This window comes from Sciurus carolinensis, chromosome 2, assembly GCF_902686445.1.
Source record: "Sciurus carolinensis chromosome 2, mSciCar1.2, whole genome shotgun sequence".
Classification (NCBI taxonomy): domain Eukaryota; kingdom Metazoa; phylum Chordata; class Mammalia; order Rodentia; family Sciuridae; genus Sciurus; species Sciurus carolinensis.
The window spans coordinates 90375195-90387592 of NC_062214.1; the positions used below are offsets into that span (position 1 = coordinate 90375195).

Consider the following 12398-nt stretch of genomic DNA (forward strand, 5'->3'; position numbering starts at 1 on the left):
GGGGGAAAAAAATGTTGATTCCTTTAGATACTATACACAAATTGATAGTAACTGAATCCAACCACACAAAAGGGGGCACATATATTGAGGCCAAAACAGAAAACCAACTCAGAAACTCGAAACTTCTCTCTCTCAGGCCAAACTACAAACTATCCCAGAGTTAACAAGGTCAGAGCAAAGTGTTGTAAAGTCTATTCCTGGGCAAGTTCTGGCTCTTAAGAATTTCCAGTAGGCTTTAAATTATGCTATTCATCACTGAGCAACTGAGGGCCATATCCCCCCAAGCCTCTCCCACACTTCCTCTCCATGTCTACACAAGTAAAAGAGAGACCTTATACTACCACCACCATGTGAACTAAAGACAGGCTTTCACAGCCTAACCACAAAAAGAAATTTCCAAGTTACTCTGCCATTTACTTATGTGTCTCCAACAGCATATTATGAATGCTGAGGTGAGTTCTTGTACACTTGTAAAGTTCTTGTAAACTTTCTTATCACAGCATACAAAATGGTTGTATAACATGATCTGTTACGGCTCTCAATGTTTTTCTTCAGCTGTGTACACACAATCTATCCAGGTGGAAAATCAATCCAGACTCCTCTCTGTACAGGCTGTCTTCAAATAAAAATCAGAGAAACTTTTTTGTATTGTTTTTCTCCCTAGGCTTTTTACCTCCTTTTTGCCTTTCAGTTTTATTTTGTGTTAAGAAAGCCAGACAAGCCAGGTGCAATGGTGCACACCTGTAATCCCAATGACTCTGGATGCTGAGGGAGGAGGATCCATAAGTCTGAGGCCAGCTTCAGCAACTGAGCAGTTGCTGACCTGACTTAAAATAAAAATAAATGGAGGACTGGAGATGTAGCCCAGTGGTGAAGCACCCTTGGGTTCAATTCCCAATACCAAAAAAAAAAAAAAAAAAAAAAAAAAAAGAAAGGAAAAGAAAAGAGTAAGAAAGATAGAAAGTCAGACAACTCCAACACAGAATTCAGGGTGCTACTGCTTTATGCCTTCATTAATAGCAGGGTCTCTAGGAGGCCAAAAGAGTCCCGTTCCCCCTCCCCCCAAAAGAAGTGCAATTAGCTGTCCTTGCCACTTTCTCCAGAGGTTGAAGAAAAAAAAAAACTGCATGTTTGCATCACCAGAACAGGAATTGGATGGGTTTTCCCTGGGAATCCAGAATGATCAGGCCCTATAGAACCAGTGCTTACAGCAATGCAACAAGCAGGGTTCACAGTTGAGTGGACATCAATGTATAATGAGTAGAGGCATTTCAATGCAAATAAATGCTGAATATGAAGGATTAAAGAAAGGGGAAATTAATCTTTTCATAATACAGAGTACCTCTTCCCTCTCCCTCACTCTTTGTTTTTTAAGTCATGCACATAACTACTAGAGGGAGTTCAAAATCCCCATGCAGTGGGGGTTTTTTCATAAAAAGCAGAACATACACATTTAAGACCATGAATTTCTTCACAATGCTAGCAATTGAGAGTTTGCTAGCTCTTCAGAACAGACTTAGAAACAAAGTGCTTCACAAAATAAGGTTAGATGGACTAGTAAAAATCTCATTTCAAACCTGCTTCCTGTTTTTCCAAGGCTCTTAGTTTGTGGATGGTTACAGATGGTTTGGGTTTCAGCATTTCAGGGTATTTGGATGTATTTACTTAAGGGATTTTATTTTTCAATTAGTTTCAAATTGCCCTATTCACATGTGCTTTTGCAATACCAACAAAATAAATCGGGTAGCTTCACAATGCCTTAGTAGGTGGCTCCATCTCTTCCCAATCTGATCCTCCATGTCCTGGCTTCTCAAACTAAAGAACAAAGTGGAAGTGCTTCTTTAGGTTATTTCTTCTGCTCCCACCCCCAATTAAAACACTAGCAAGAAAACACTGCCAATAAGAGTTACTCAGCTTTTCACTTTTCAATTAAAGATGTTGGAGTGGGTATGCTGTGCATGTCGGTAATCCCAGGTACTCAAGAGGCTGAGGCAGGAGGGTTGCAAGTTTGAGACCAGCCTCAGCAACTTAGCAAGATCCTGTCTCAAAATAAAGAAATAAAAAGGGTTGAGGATGTAGCTCAGTGGGGTAAAGCACCTCTGAATTCAATACCCAGTACTTGGGGAAAAAAATTCTTGAGATGTTGAACTAGAGCAGAAAGCTTGTTCAAAACCTTTTGTGCCATCTCCAGTTTGAATTACATTTAGGATTCCTTAAACATCCCAATACCCTATCAGACTTTCAATTTGAAAAGAAAATTTAAATCCAAGGAGTTCCTTAAAAATTGCTAACCTAGGTGAAGACACTTCCTAGTTATAAATACATATCTCAGAAGTAATCTCCAACTTGTTCTTCTGGTACTAAGGATCGAATCCAGGGCCTCACATATGCAAGGCAAGTCCTATACCACTGAGCTACCCCCTACCCAGCCCTCTTCTGATACCATTCTGACAAAAATGTCGAAGACCTGGAATTTTTTAAATAAATTTTTATAAATAGAGTATTCAAAGATTTTGACCCACTACATAAAGTAAGAATCCCAATTCTTTAAGAAAAATATACAGATTTTGGTAAGAGTTTAAATTCTGAGAGATTCAAGCCTGATGCCAAGTCTTTAGATTTCTACTGCTTCAATTTCAAAGGATCAGTGGGGATAACAATTTTAGTACACAAAACTCCACTATGCTGTATAGGTCCTTTTTTCCTGGGTCAGACAGCTTTATTCTGCTTCATTAACCCCTTCTTTGCTCCTTGATGGATCTTGGAATCCAGTTTCCCTGTAAGGGAGAAAAAAAGTCTCATTATTTATTTTTTATATTTGCAATGCAAATATTTCATGGTCTCCCAGGTCTTCTGGTTACTGTGTTCCTGTCACATTCAATTATCTTGCTTCAGGACTCAGATACTTCCAAACTTCAGTTTCATTTTGTAAGAATGAGAAAGCAGTGGGAACACTGTATATGGATGGATGGCCATGGACACATATGTATACATACATTATTATTTGTGCAGAGAATCTAAATATTCTAATTTTGTAGCTTCTAGAAAAGAAATATCAAGTTTTTTTCTGAGTATGTGATACTAAGGCAAAGTTTTTAAGATTAACATGTAATAAAGAAAAAAGGATATTTTACACAGTGAGGAATTCATTCTGCTGACCTGTTAACTGGCTGAGCATAATGCATGAATCTCCTTTCACAGTGAGAAAATCAGTTCATCTCACCCACTTTGCTGTCTCAGACTTAATAGGGGGAGTGACCTGAAACAGTGGAATTGAATCCACATGAATGCTTTGCTGACAAAGGGCCCCTTTATCACCAGTTAAGAAGGGTAAAGGTCATAGGCGGTATGATTCTTCTGAGTTAAACTTAGAAACAAGCAATGTTCGGTATCCCAGGTGATCCAAATGAGAGGAACTTTACTAATATGGTCTCTGAACTGTGATTCCTTGGATCTACCAGGATTGCATTTGGTTCAGTGGTAGCTGCCTTTGGAATAATCCACATCATAAAGAGAATCTTCAGAGTTCCTGTCTTTCTGGCCTGAGAAAAGATCTTGCAATTTTCTTTTTCCCAAAAAAGTTTCATCTAAATCAAGAGATGCTGATGCAAAAAATAGAAACGTAATTCAGTTTAGCTTCGGCACTAAAAAATAAATAAAGAGTTGTAAGTATACAAGGACAACCAGGTACACGATGGGCCCACATCTATGACCAATGCCATTTACATGCTGTCACTTTCATTTGTTGAGCAATCAGGTATAACTGAAAGAATACTGACGAGTAAAAGACCAAGGTTCTATTCCATTGACTCTGGTATTAACTATTTGTATGATCTGGGGCAAGTCATTCAGCCTCTGGATTTCAATGGTCTCATTTGTCCAATTAAGGTAAGAATACATGTCCTGATTACCACACAAGGAGACTGGGAGAAAACCTCAGCCTAACAAATATCCCTGTTTTCTTAAATCTCCTTCACCCAGTCTCTCCAGGGCTACACCTACTTTTGGAATAACATTATATCTTTTTCTGGGCTTCCTCGGAAACTGTCACTAAAGGAAACCCTGAATGCCATCAATAGTAGTCACGGTGCTATTGATTTTAATTTGGGCTTTAGAGCATAGGGCATTCCTAGGGTTTTGGGAGTTTTTATCATCCCACAGGTTGCCTGGCTAGAAACCTGAACATGTGCCAGCAATCTGGCAAAGAGCCCCAATACAAGGCAAGTTTGTCTTTGTATTCCTAACATTACCATAGTGACTGTCAAATGGTAGGTGTTCTATAAATGCCTTTATTAAATGACTTAAACAAAGAAAGCAGATACTATAACTTTGTAACCAGAAATAGCTTTGTAACCAGAAGTATAAACTTTATACCCCATAAAAGGTGGTGGTATCAGAAATATAGAGTCTCATTCAGTATTTTAGGACAAGCTAGAACAGAATTTAGAATTTCATCTAAGACTCCAGACATCTAGTTCTCACTATTGAATATGTTGGAAGATTCAGTTCTCAATTTTACTTGAGATTCTAATTGTATAACCTTGAGGATGTTCTGTAGTGACTTTTGTCACAACTCCAAAAGAAATTAGACCAGAGAGTACTGAAGGCCCCTTCCAACCCTATAATATTATGCCCTAAAAACAAAATGTAAATTGGAAGCTAGGCGTGGTAGTACACACCTTTAATCCCAGCCACTATTTTTTTTTTTTCCTTTCTTTCTTCTTTCTTCTTGGTACTGGGGATTGAACCCAGGGGCACTTTACCATTGAGTCATAACCTCAATCCTTTTTATTTTTTCATTTTAAATTGCAGAGGTTGATCTTAAATTTGCAATCCTCCTGCTCATCTCTGGGGTCTCTGGGATTATAGGTATGTGCTACCATGCTTGGCAGTTGCAGTGATTCATGAGGCTGAGGCAGAAGGATCATAAATTTGAAGTCAAAGCCTGGCAATTTAGCAAGACCCTGCCTCAAAATAAAATTATAAAAATGTGGGGAGTGGGGCTGGGGTTGTGGTTCAGTGGTAGAGTGCTTGCCTAGCATGTGTGAGGCACTGGGTTCGATTTTCAACACCACATATAAATAAATGAATAAAATAAAGGTCCATCAACATCTAAAAAAATTTTTTTTTAATTAAAAAAAAAAGTGGGAGCTTGGAATGTAATTCAGTGGTGGAGTGCTTGCCTGACACATGCAAAGCCCTGGGGGTTTAATCCCACAGAAGAAAAAAAAAAAAGTAAATTGGAATGATTTGTTCCTGAGGCAACCTGATAAAGTAAAAAAAAAAAAAGTAGAAAACCTAAAACCAGAAGACTTGAATAAAATACAACTTCTGTAAACTTATTTACTTAAGTGTAAAATCAAAGGAGGAAAAAAACTATTAACTCAGAATTGTTGAAATTACAGGTAACATTATGTGCTCTCTATATACCAGGCACTGTGCTAAGCATTTTACACACATTCTATAATTTAATCAAGTAATAAATTGTAATAATACAGTTGTCCCTCAGCATCTGGGGGATTGGTTCCAGGACCTCAATGTATATCAAAATTCTTAGATGCTGAAATCCCTTACATAAAATTGCATTGTATTTGCAAATACCCTTTGCATATCCTATTGTTTGCTTCTTTGTTTGTTTATGGTACTAGGGATTGAATCCAGGTGCTTAACCACTGAACCACATCCTCAGCCCTTTTTTACATTTTATTTAGGAGACAGGGTCTAAGTTGCTTTAGGGCCTCACTAAATTGCTGAGGCTAACTTTGAAATCCTGATCCTCCTGTCTCAGCCTTCAGAGCTCCTGGGATTATAGGCCTGAGCCACCACAACTGGCCTCCTACATATTGTAAATCACCTTTACATTATTTATGATATGTAATACAATGCAAATACTATGTAAGTGGTTGTTATATTGTTAAGGGAATAATAAACAAGGAAAAAACTCTACATGTTCAGTACAGATGCAATTTTCCTCCAAAATATTTTCAATCTGTGGTTGGCTGAATTCATGAATGAGGAACCCCTGGATATAGAAGGGCAACTCTGTTAAAATTATTTTTTCTTTCCTCTTTTATCACTGGGGATTGAACTGAATGGTGCTGAGCCCCATCCCCAGCCCTTTTTATTTCTGACAGGGTCTCACTAACTTGCTTAAGACCTCACCAAGTTGCAAAGGATGGCCTCAAACTTGTGATCCTTCTGCCTCAGCCTCCTAAATTGCTGGGATTACAGGTGGGAACCACTACATCTGGCTAAAATTATCCTTAAATTCAAAGTCCCCTGAAAAAGTAAGGGTGCTTGTATCATATATGTGGAGGCTTTGGGATTGTATATATTAGTTACAGTCTGTTTCACCCTAGAGTCACCACACAATCCCAGGCAAATAAATAAATAAATTTATATTTATCTATCTATCTATCTATCTATGTTGGATTCCTCAAATTTAAAAAAGAGATCATTTTCTTCACAAAGACTTACTGTATAAGAACATTCCAAATTTAAATTTCAGAAAACTTCTGTCTGATTGTAAAAGGCATTCAAGAGGGACCATGTCAGGTAAAATCAACAGATCAGAACAAAGTAATGGTAGACAAACTAATCACTAACTTTGACAATGATGTCATAAAATATAAAACTAACAGGAGGAAAGTGATCAAAGAGGAATAAGGATTTCCAGGCCATTCCCAGGGATTGTAAAATTCTTTCATCACCTAGGCTATCTAAGAAAACCAGATATGTGCCAATTATTTGAGAACTCTTTTTTAAATCAAGGACATTTTTGTATCCCTAATACCTACCAGAGTGATTGCCAATATGGTATTCAGCCAACTATAAGCAATGAAGCAAGGGACTGAAACTTCTTATGGGAAAAGGCATATCCTCATATTATGGCTATCCTCAGATTGAAGGAACCCTGAGCTGATATCTAGTTGATATTGACCTTTCAAGACTTGAGATCTAGATAGTGAACTCTAGTAAATATATAATACAATCTCTTACTAGGAGAGTGTTAGTTTCTGTATTTACATTTGGTACCTAAAGCATCTCAGTATTAAACCACATCCTCGATCACAGTGCATAAAAGAATATCAAGTGTATGTGCAGCAGATGGGCAAGAAGTTATAAGAAAAAAAGTATTTGTCATCAATCCATATAACTCTCATAGGGATTTTCACATGCTCTGCATAAGATAAAAGGCAGTATAGTATTTACATGAGTGTATACAGCATATAGTTAATGTAAAAAAAAAGTTTTCAGGCTAGGGTATAGCTCATTGTTAAAGCACTTGACTAGAATACAGAGGGCCCAAGTTCAATTCCCAGTAGAACATATACAAAAAATTTTCCCTTTTCTCTTTGAGTATTCAACTTACATATTCTACTATAATTAACTTTTTTTGCATTTCCTAATGTAAGCAAACACAAAGTCAAATGATGTTATATTGCATATTACTCTGTTCTGAATTATTTCAATTTCAGTGACACAAATTACTCCAAGATCAAGCAAGCTCATGTGTCCAAAAACATATATCAAATATATACCTTTAATTTAAGAAAGATATATACTCACATGCATACATGTATACATGTGTGTGCACACACACAAAATATAACACATTAAATGGGGAATATTCTAAAAGTTTACTTGCAAAAATTTAAAATTGGAATATATTTCTCATAGGATCAACTTTTAAAGGGTGACTATATTCCTAAGCATCCTGCATAGTACTGTAAGTAGAGTATTAATATTATTAATACTATGAAATTTAGTTACTTCATGTGGCACTGAGATTAAAATTTTTTCCGGCTCTAGAGAGGCGTGGTGGCATATACCTATAATCCCAGCTACTAAGAGGGCTGATGCTGCTGTATTGAGATCACAAGTACAAGGCCAGCCTTCACAATTTATCAAGACTCTGTCTCAAAATGAAAAGATCTGTGGATGTAGCTCAGTGATAGAACATCCCTGGATTTAATTCCCAGAATTGCAAAAACAAAACAAGACAACAATAAAACTTTCCAGGTCTAAACAATTGGAAGTTTATCCCAGAGCCTAAAGGAAGGGAAGGGAGTTCCAGTAAAGTAGAAGGTTTTTAGAAATGTTAATGAGGAATGAAAGATGAAGGAATAAAAAGTTATAGGGAATAGAAAACTTCACACCAAACTGAATTCTCAGATTAGGCTGACTCTCAATAGAAATATTTTTGAGATCCATATGGACTGGCCAAACTTTTTTTGTTTGTTTGTTTGTTTTGGAGACAGGGTTGGGGTAAAATGCTGAAGCTGGCCTCAAACTTGTGATCTGGAGCATGAGTCTCCCAAGTCACTGAGATTATGGGCATGCATGTGTCACCAAGCCCAGGTCTAGTTCTTCCTTTTAAAAACAGTTTCACTATTGTTTCTGACCAATGATCCACTGTGTCTGGTCTATCATTAATGAACAGAAACAGGAAAGAATGAAAGACAGAAGTTATTAAAACTTTCTCTTAAGAACATTATTCCCCTCCATCCCTTTCACCCCATAGGAGAGAAAAGAAGGACATATATGTGCTGAAGGTGGGTCTCTGAGTAATAAAATACTAAAGTAAAACATTTCAGAGAAATATCTAAACTCTATTTACACAGAATGTTTTCTCACAGGAGCTAAACAGTAGATGAAAATCAAGATAGGGAATAAAGCTGAGAAAAGAGAACTGGAATTAAAGATCAAGTAATAGTTGTTTGAAAGAGAAGACCCATTACCATTTCTCCTCCTTCCACCAGAACTGCCACCAGTGCATAAAGCAAAGTGAGAATGGAATGGGGGAGGAAGGGCTACAAAACCACAATCAAAAACAAGGGAAAGTGAAAGATTTCAGTTCTCAATACTAGAGAAGAAAAAAGAATTTCCAAGGCTACCTGGCCAACAACTGGAGTACAGTGTGAAGTAAATAATCTGAGTAGTCTAAGGCAACTTTGTTCAGATTTTCTGATCTGTAGGAATCTCAGGAAAATATGTCTAATCAATCATGAGAGTTCCCGAATTTTGCAGTAAACACTAAATTCATATTCCAGGCATTTCATCTTGTGATGAAAAGCAATGTTAAAATGTAATCAGCGGGCCAGTTATCATCTGAAAGCAGGACCTGGGATCCTATGTTTCATAGCTTGGCTAGGTGATTTTTATTTTAACATAGTTTGAGAAGTACTTCTCCATAGAACAGATTTATAAAAAGGCAGGTTGATGCCCAAGGTATAGGGTGAAGTAGAGTTGTGCCCAAGTGAAGATGATGCAAGCTCCAGAACTGTCCAATTCATACAATGGGAAAGCAGTGACATGGAGGCACGAAACAGTAACTGACATGAGCAAATAGGAGTTGTTGTTGATGTTTTTCAGTGGAAGTCATTCAGAGAAGGCACCATTAGATTTATTTATTTATTTATTTATTTATTTTTGTGATTGATTTGAAACAGAAGAGGCTACTTCTAGAACTAGACAGAAGAAGAGAAGTTGGGAGCTGATCAGCTAGAAAGAGAAAGTAAAGTCAACAAATCATTTCTTGAGAAGGGAATATGCAAAGGGTATTATAATTACAGAAACCTAAGAGCAAAAGTCACAGAAAATAAATCATTAAGAGATTTCAAAAAGAATGAAAAGCAAGAGGTCTGAGACACAACTATAGGAACCGATAATAAAGGGAAATATAGAAAGTGGTGCCTCTAAAATAGACACTCACTGGACTGGGGGTGTAGCTCAGTGCTAGAGCACTTGCCTAGGATGCATAAGGCCTAAGTTTCAACCACCAGCACCACAAAAAAATCAAACAAATGAAAAACAACTTAAGGGCTGAAGGTGTAGTTCAGTGGTAGAGTGTGCTTAGTATACCCAGGCCCTAAGTTCAATCCCTATCACCAAAAAAAAAATAAATTTAATTTCATTTCATTTAAATTAAATTAAAAAAATATATAGCCAGGCACAATGGCACACTCCTGTAATCCAAGTGACTCCAGAAGCTGAGGCAGGAGGAACACAAATTCAAGGTTGGCCTCAGCAAGTTAGCAAGACACTGTGACAAAAAACAAATAAATAAAAAGGGCTGAGATGTAGCTCTGTGGTAAAGCGCCCCTGGGTCTAATACCCAGTACCAAAAAAAATAAAACAACACAAGGGCTCAGGGAAGGGTTGGCTCAGTGGTAGAACATTGCCTAGCATGTGACAAAACAAATTAAAAAAAAATACTTTTAAGATGTTAAGTTTTGTATGTGTGATATGTCAAAATATGAGTACTGTCATGTATAACTAAATAAGAACAAATTAAAAATTAAAAAAAAGATTTTAAGTTTTATTCTTGGAATGAATACTGAAGAACAATAGATAAATGCCAATAATGTCACTGTACTGGCTTGCTACTTCCTCAGATAAGCATCACAGTGGGGCAAATCACATTCTTCTGGTTGACAAATAGTGTTTTAATGTAATGGGGTCCTAAATGGAAGTTTATGGTGATTCACTATTATGCCAATGATTGTGGATCAAGGTACTTTGGAAAGGCTGTACTGCAGTAAATTGAACATTAAAGTTATTGATAAAAATAATATGAATCCTCCCATTAGGAATACCACAGAAAAGAATAAAAAAATTTTTTTAAGTTAGACAAGTGAGATACAAAACAAAAAAGAAAAAAAAAATCAGACCATCAAAGATAGTGACTTACAGATTTTTGGATTTCCTTTAATAGGAAACTTCACAATCATTTCCTGGGGATTTTTGCAGATGAAAACAAATGGAGAATCAGATTCTTGACTGATGTCTGGAAACTGTGAAATATAAAAATAAAAGTTCAAGCTAGTTAGGATGAATTTTGAATTTTAAAGCGATCAAAGCATGTCCCATATTTCACCTTGACATTCTCTGATGACAGTATTCCTCATTTCACAGGTAAAGAGGATTATGCTCAACAGGCAAGAACAAAACTTCACCTTTCTGCAGTCCTTAGCACAGTTTTACATAGTCTATTGTCTGCCATCTCTGGCTTTCTATAGTAGGAACTGCTTCATAAACAAAGAATGCCTCACATCCTTCCAGGCAAATCAGAACTAACCATTCTTTTAACACAAGCAACTCTGAGTTGGGAGATTTACAGGTCTCTTTCAGAAACATCAGTTCAACTCAAGTGAAACACTGGAAGACTTTAGAAAAACATTTGTGGAAATTCTACCAGCAACAGTAGATACAGCGTTTCTCTTACTAAAGGGAAGGAAGATGATTCATTCGGAAAGGTATGAACACGTAAAAGCTGTCTTGCTGGATGCATTCCAGACCTACTTAGGGTAAAAAGGTAACTGGCAGAACAATTCTGAAAACTGTTTAAAAGCCTTCTTTGGATCTCTTATCACAAAACAAATTTGCTAGAATAGTTATAACTTTTATTCCTTCTACAAAGACAGGCACAGAACCTAAAGTAAGACTATGCTGGCTACACAATCACAATTTAAGGAGCAATTAGGGGTTGGCAGAAAATGTTCTTTAGCAATGTCCAGCTAGCTGATCTGGTCTTATGTTATTTCTTATCTTGGGATGTCCTGTATTTAGTATGTTGGACAAATATGACTGATAGGCATCTGAGTCAGACTTAATTACCAGAGAAGGCTTTTTCCTAGTAACTACTATAAAAATAAGAAATCAGCTTGCCCACTATGCACAAGGTCCAGGGTTTGATCCCCAACACGGCCAAAAAAGACGAAAATATGAAATTATTTTCCACTCTTATTCTTCTAAACATTTAAGACTCTAAAGTAGAAATAAAGGTTTTAGTAAAAATAAAAAATGATAAGAAAATTCAAATTTCTCTACTGGAAGCATAAACTTCTTTACTGGTCACTTTGTCCAAGGTGGTAAGTGATGCTGTAGAGAAAACAGGTAATAGCAGCTTTTGTTCCTGACCACATATCATAGCTTTCAGTATGGGACAGGTGATAAGAAGTAATTGGATGTTGGGTGCCGTGGCACAAGCCTGTAATCCCAGTAGCTAGGGAGGCTGAGGAAGGAGTATTGTGAGTTCAAAGTCAGCCTCAGCAATAGCAAGGCACTAAGCAACTCAGTGAGACCCTGTCTCTAAATAAAATATAAAAAAGGCCTGGGGATGTAGCTCAGTGGTCAAGTGCCCCTGAGTTCAATCACTGGCACCACCTACCTCAAGAAGAAGTAATTGGATAAAAATTAAACTTAAGTATCAACCACAATCATATTCACAAGCAAGGTCAAAATATTCACAGTGGAAAAGAAAGAGTAAAGATGGAAGGGTGAACCATCTTCTTTCCTTATCCCTTGGATCTTAGAATTCAAAGAAAAGCAGGGACCAGTTGTTACTGCTGGGTATTTAGAAGGAAATAAACTCCACATGAGATTCGTATTGAGGT

At 36.9% G+C, this 12398-nt stretch overlaps 1 protein-coding gene across 10 annotated transcripts in view; it reads right to left on the bottom strand.

Moving 5' to 3' along the window:
- Positions 1–2471: 2471 nt before the first annotated feature.
- Positions 2472–12398, bottom strand: part of Trip4 (thyroid hormone receptor interactor 4) — a 58043-nt gene continuing 48116 nt past the window's right edge. For all 10 annotated transcript variants that reach the window (XM_047541682.1, XM_047541679.1, XM_047541678.1 and 7 more), the window contains 2 exons: positions 10694–10796; positions 2472–2777 (listed from right to left, as the gene is read on the bottom strand). In XM_047541682.1, the coding sequence (XP_047397638.1) occupies positions 2710–2777; positions 10694–10796 (171 nt within the window). In that variant the 3' untranslated portion in view covers positions 2472–2709. The remainder of the gene's footprint in view (positions 2778–10693; positions 10797–12398) is intronic.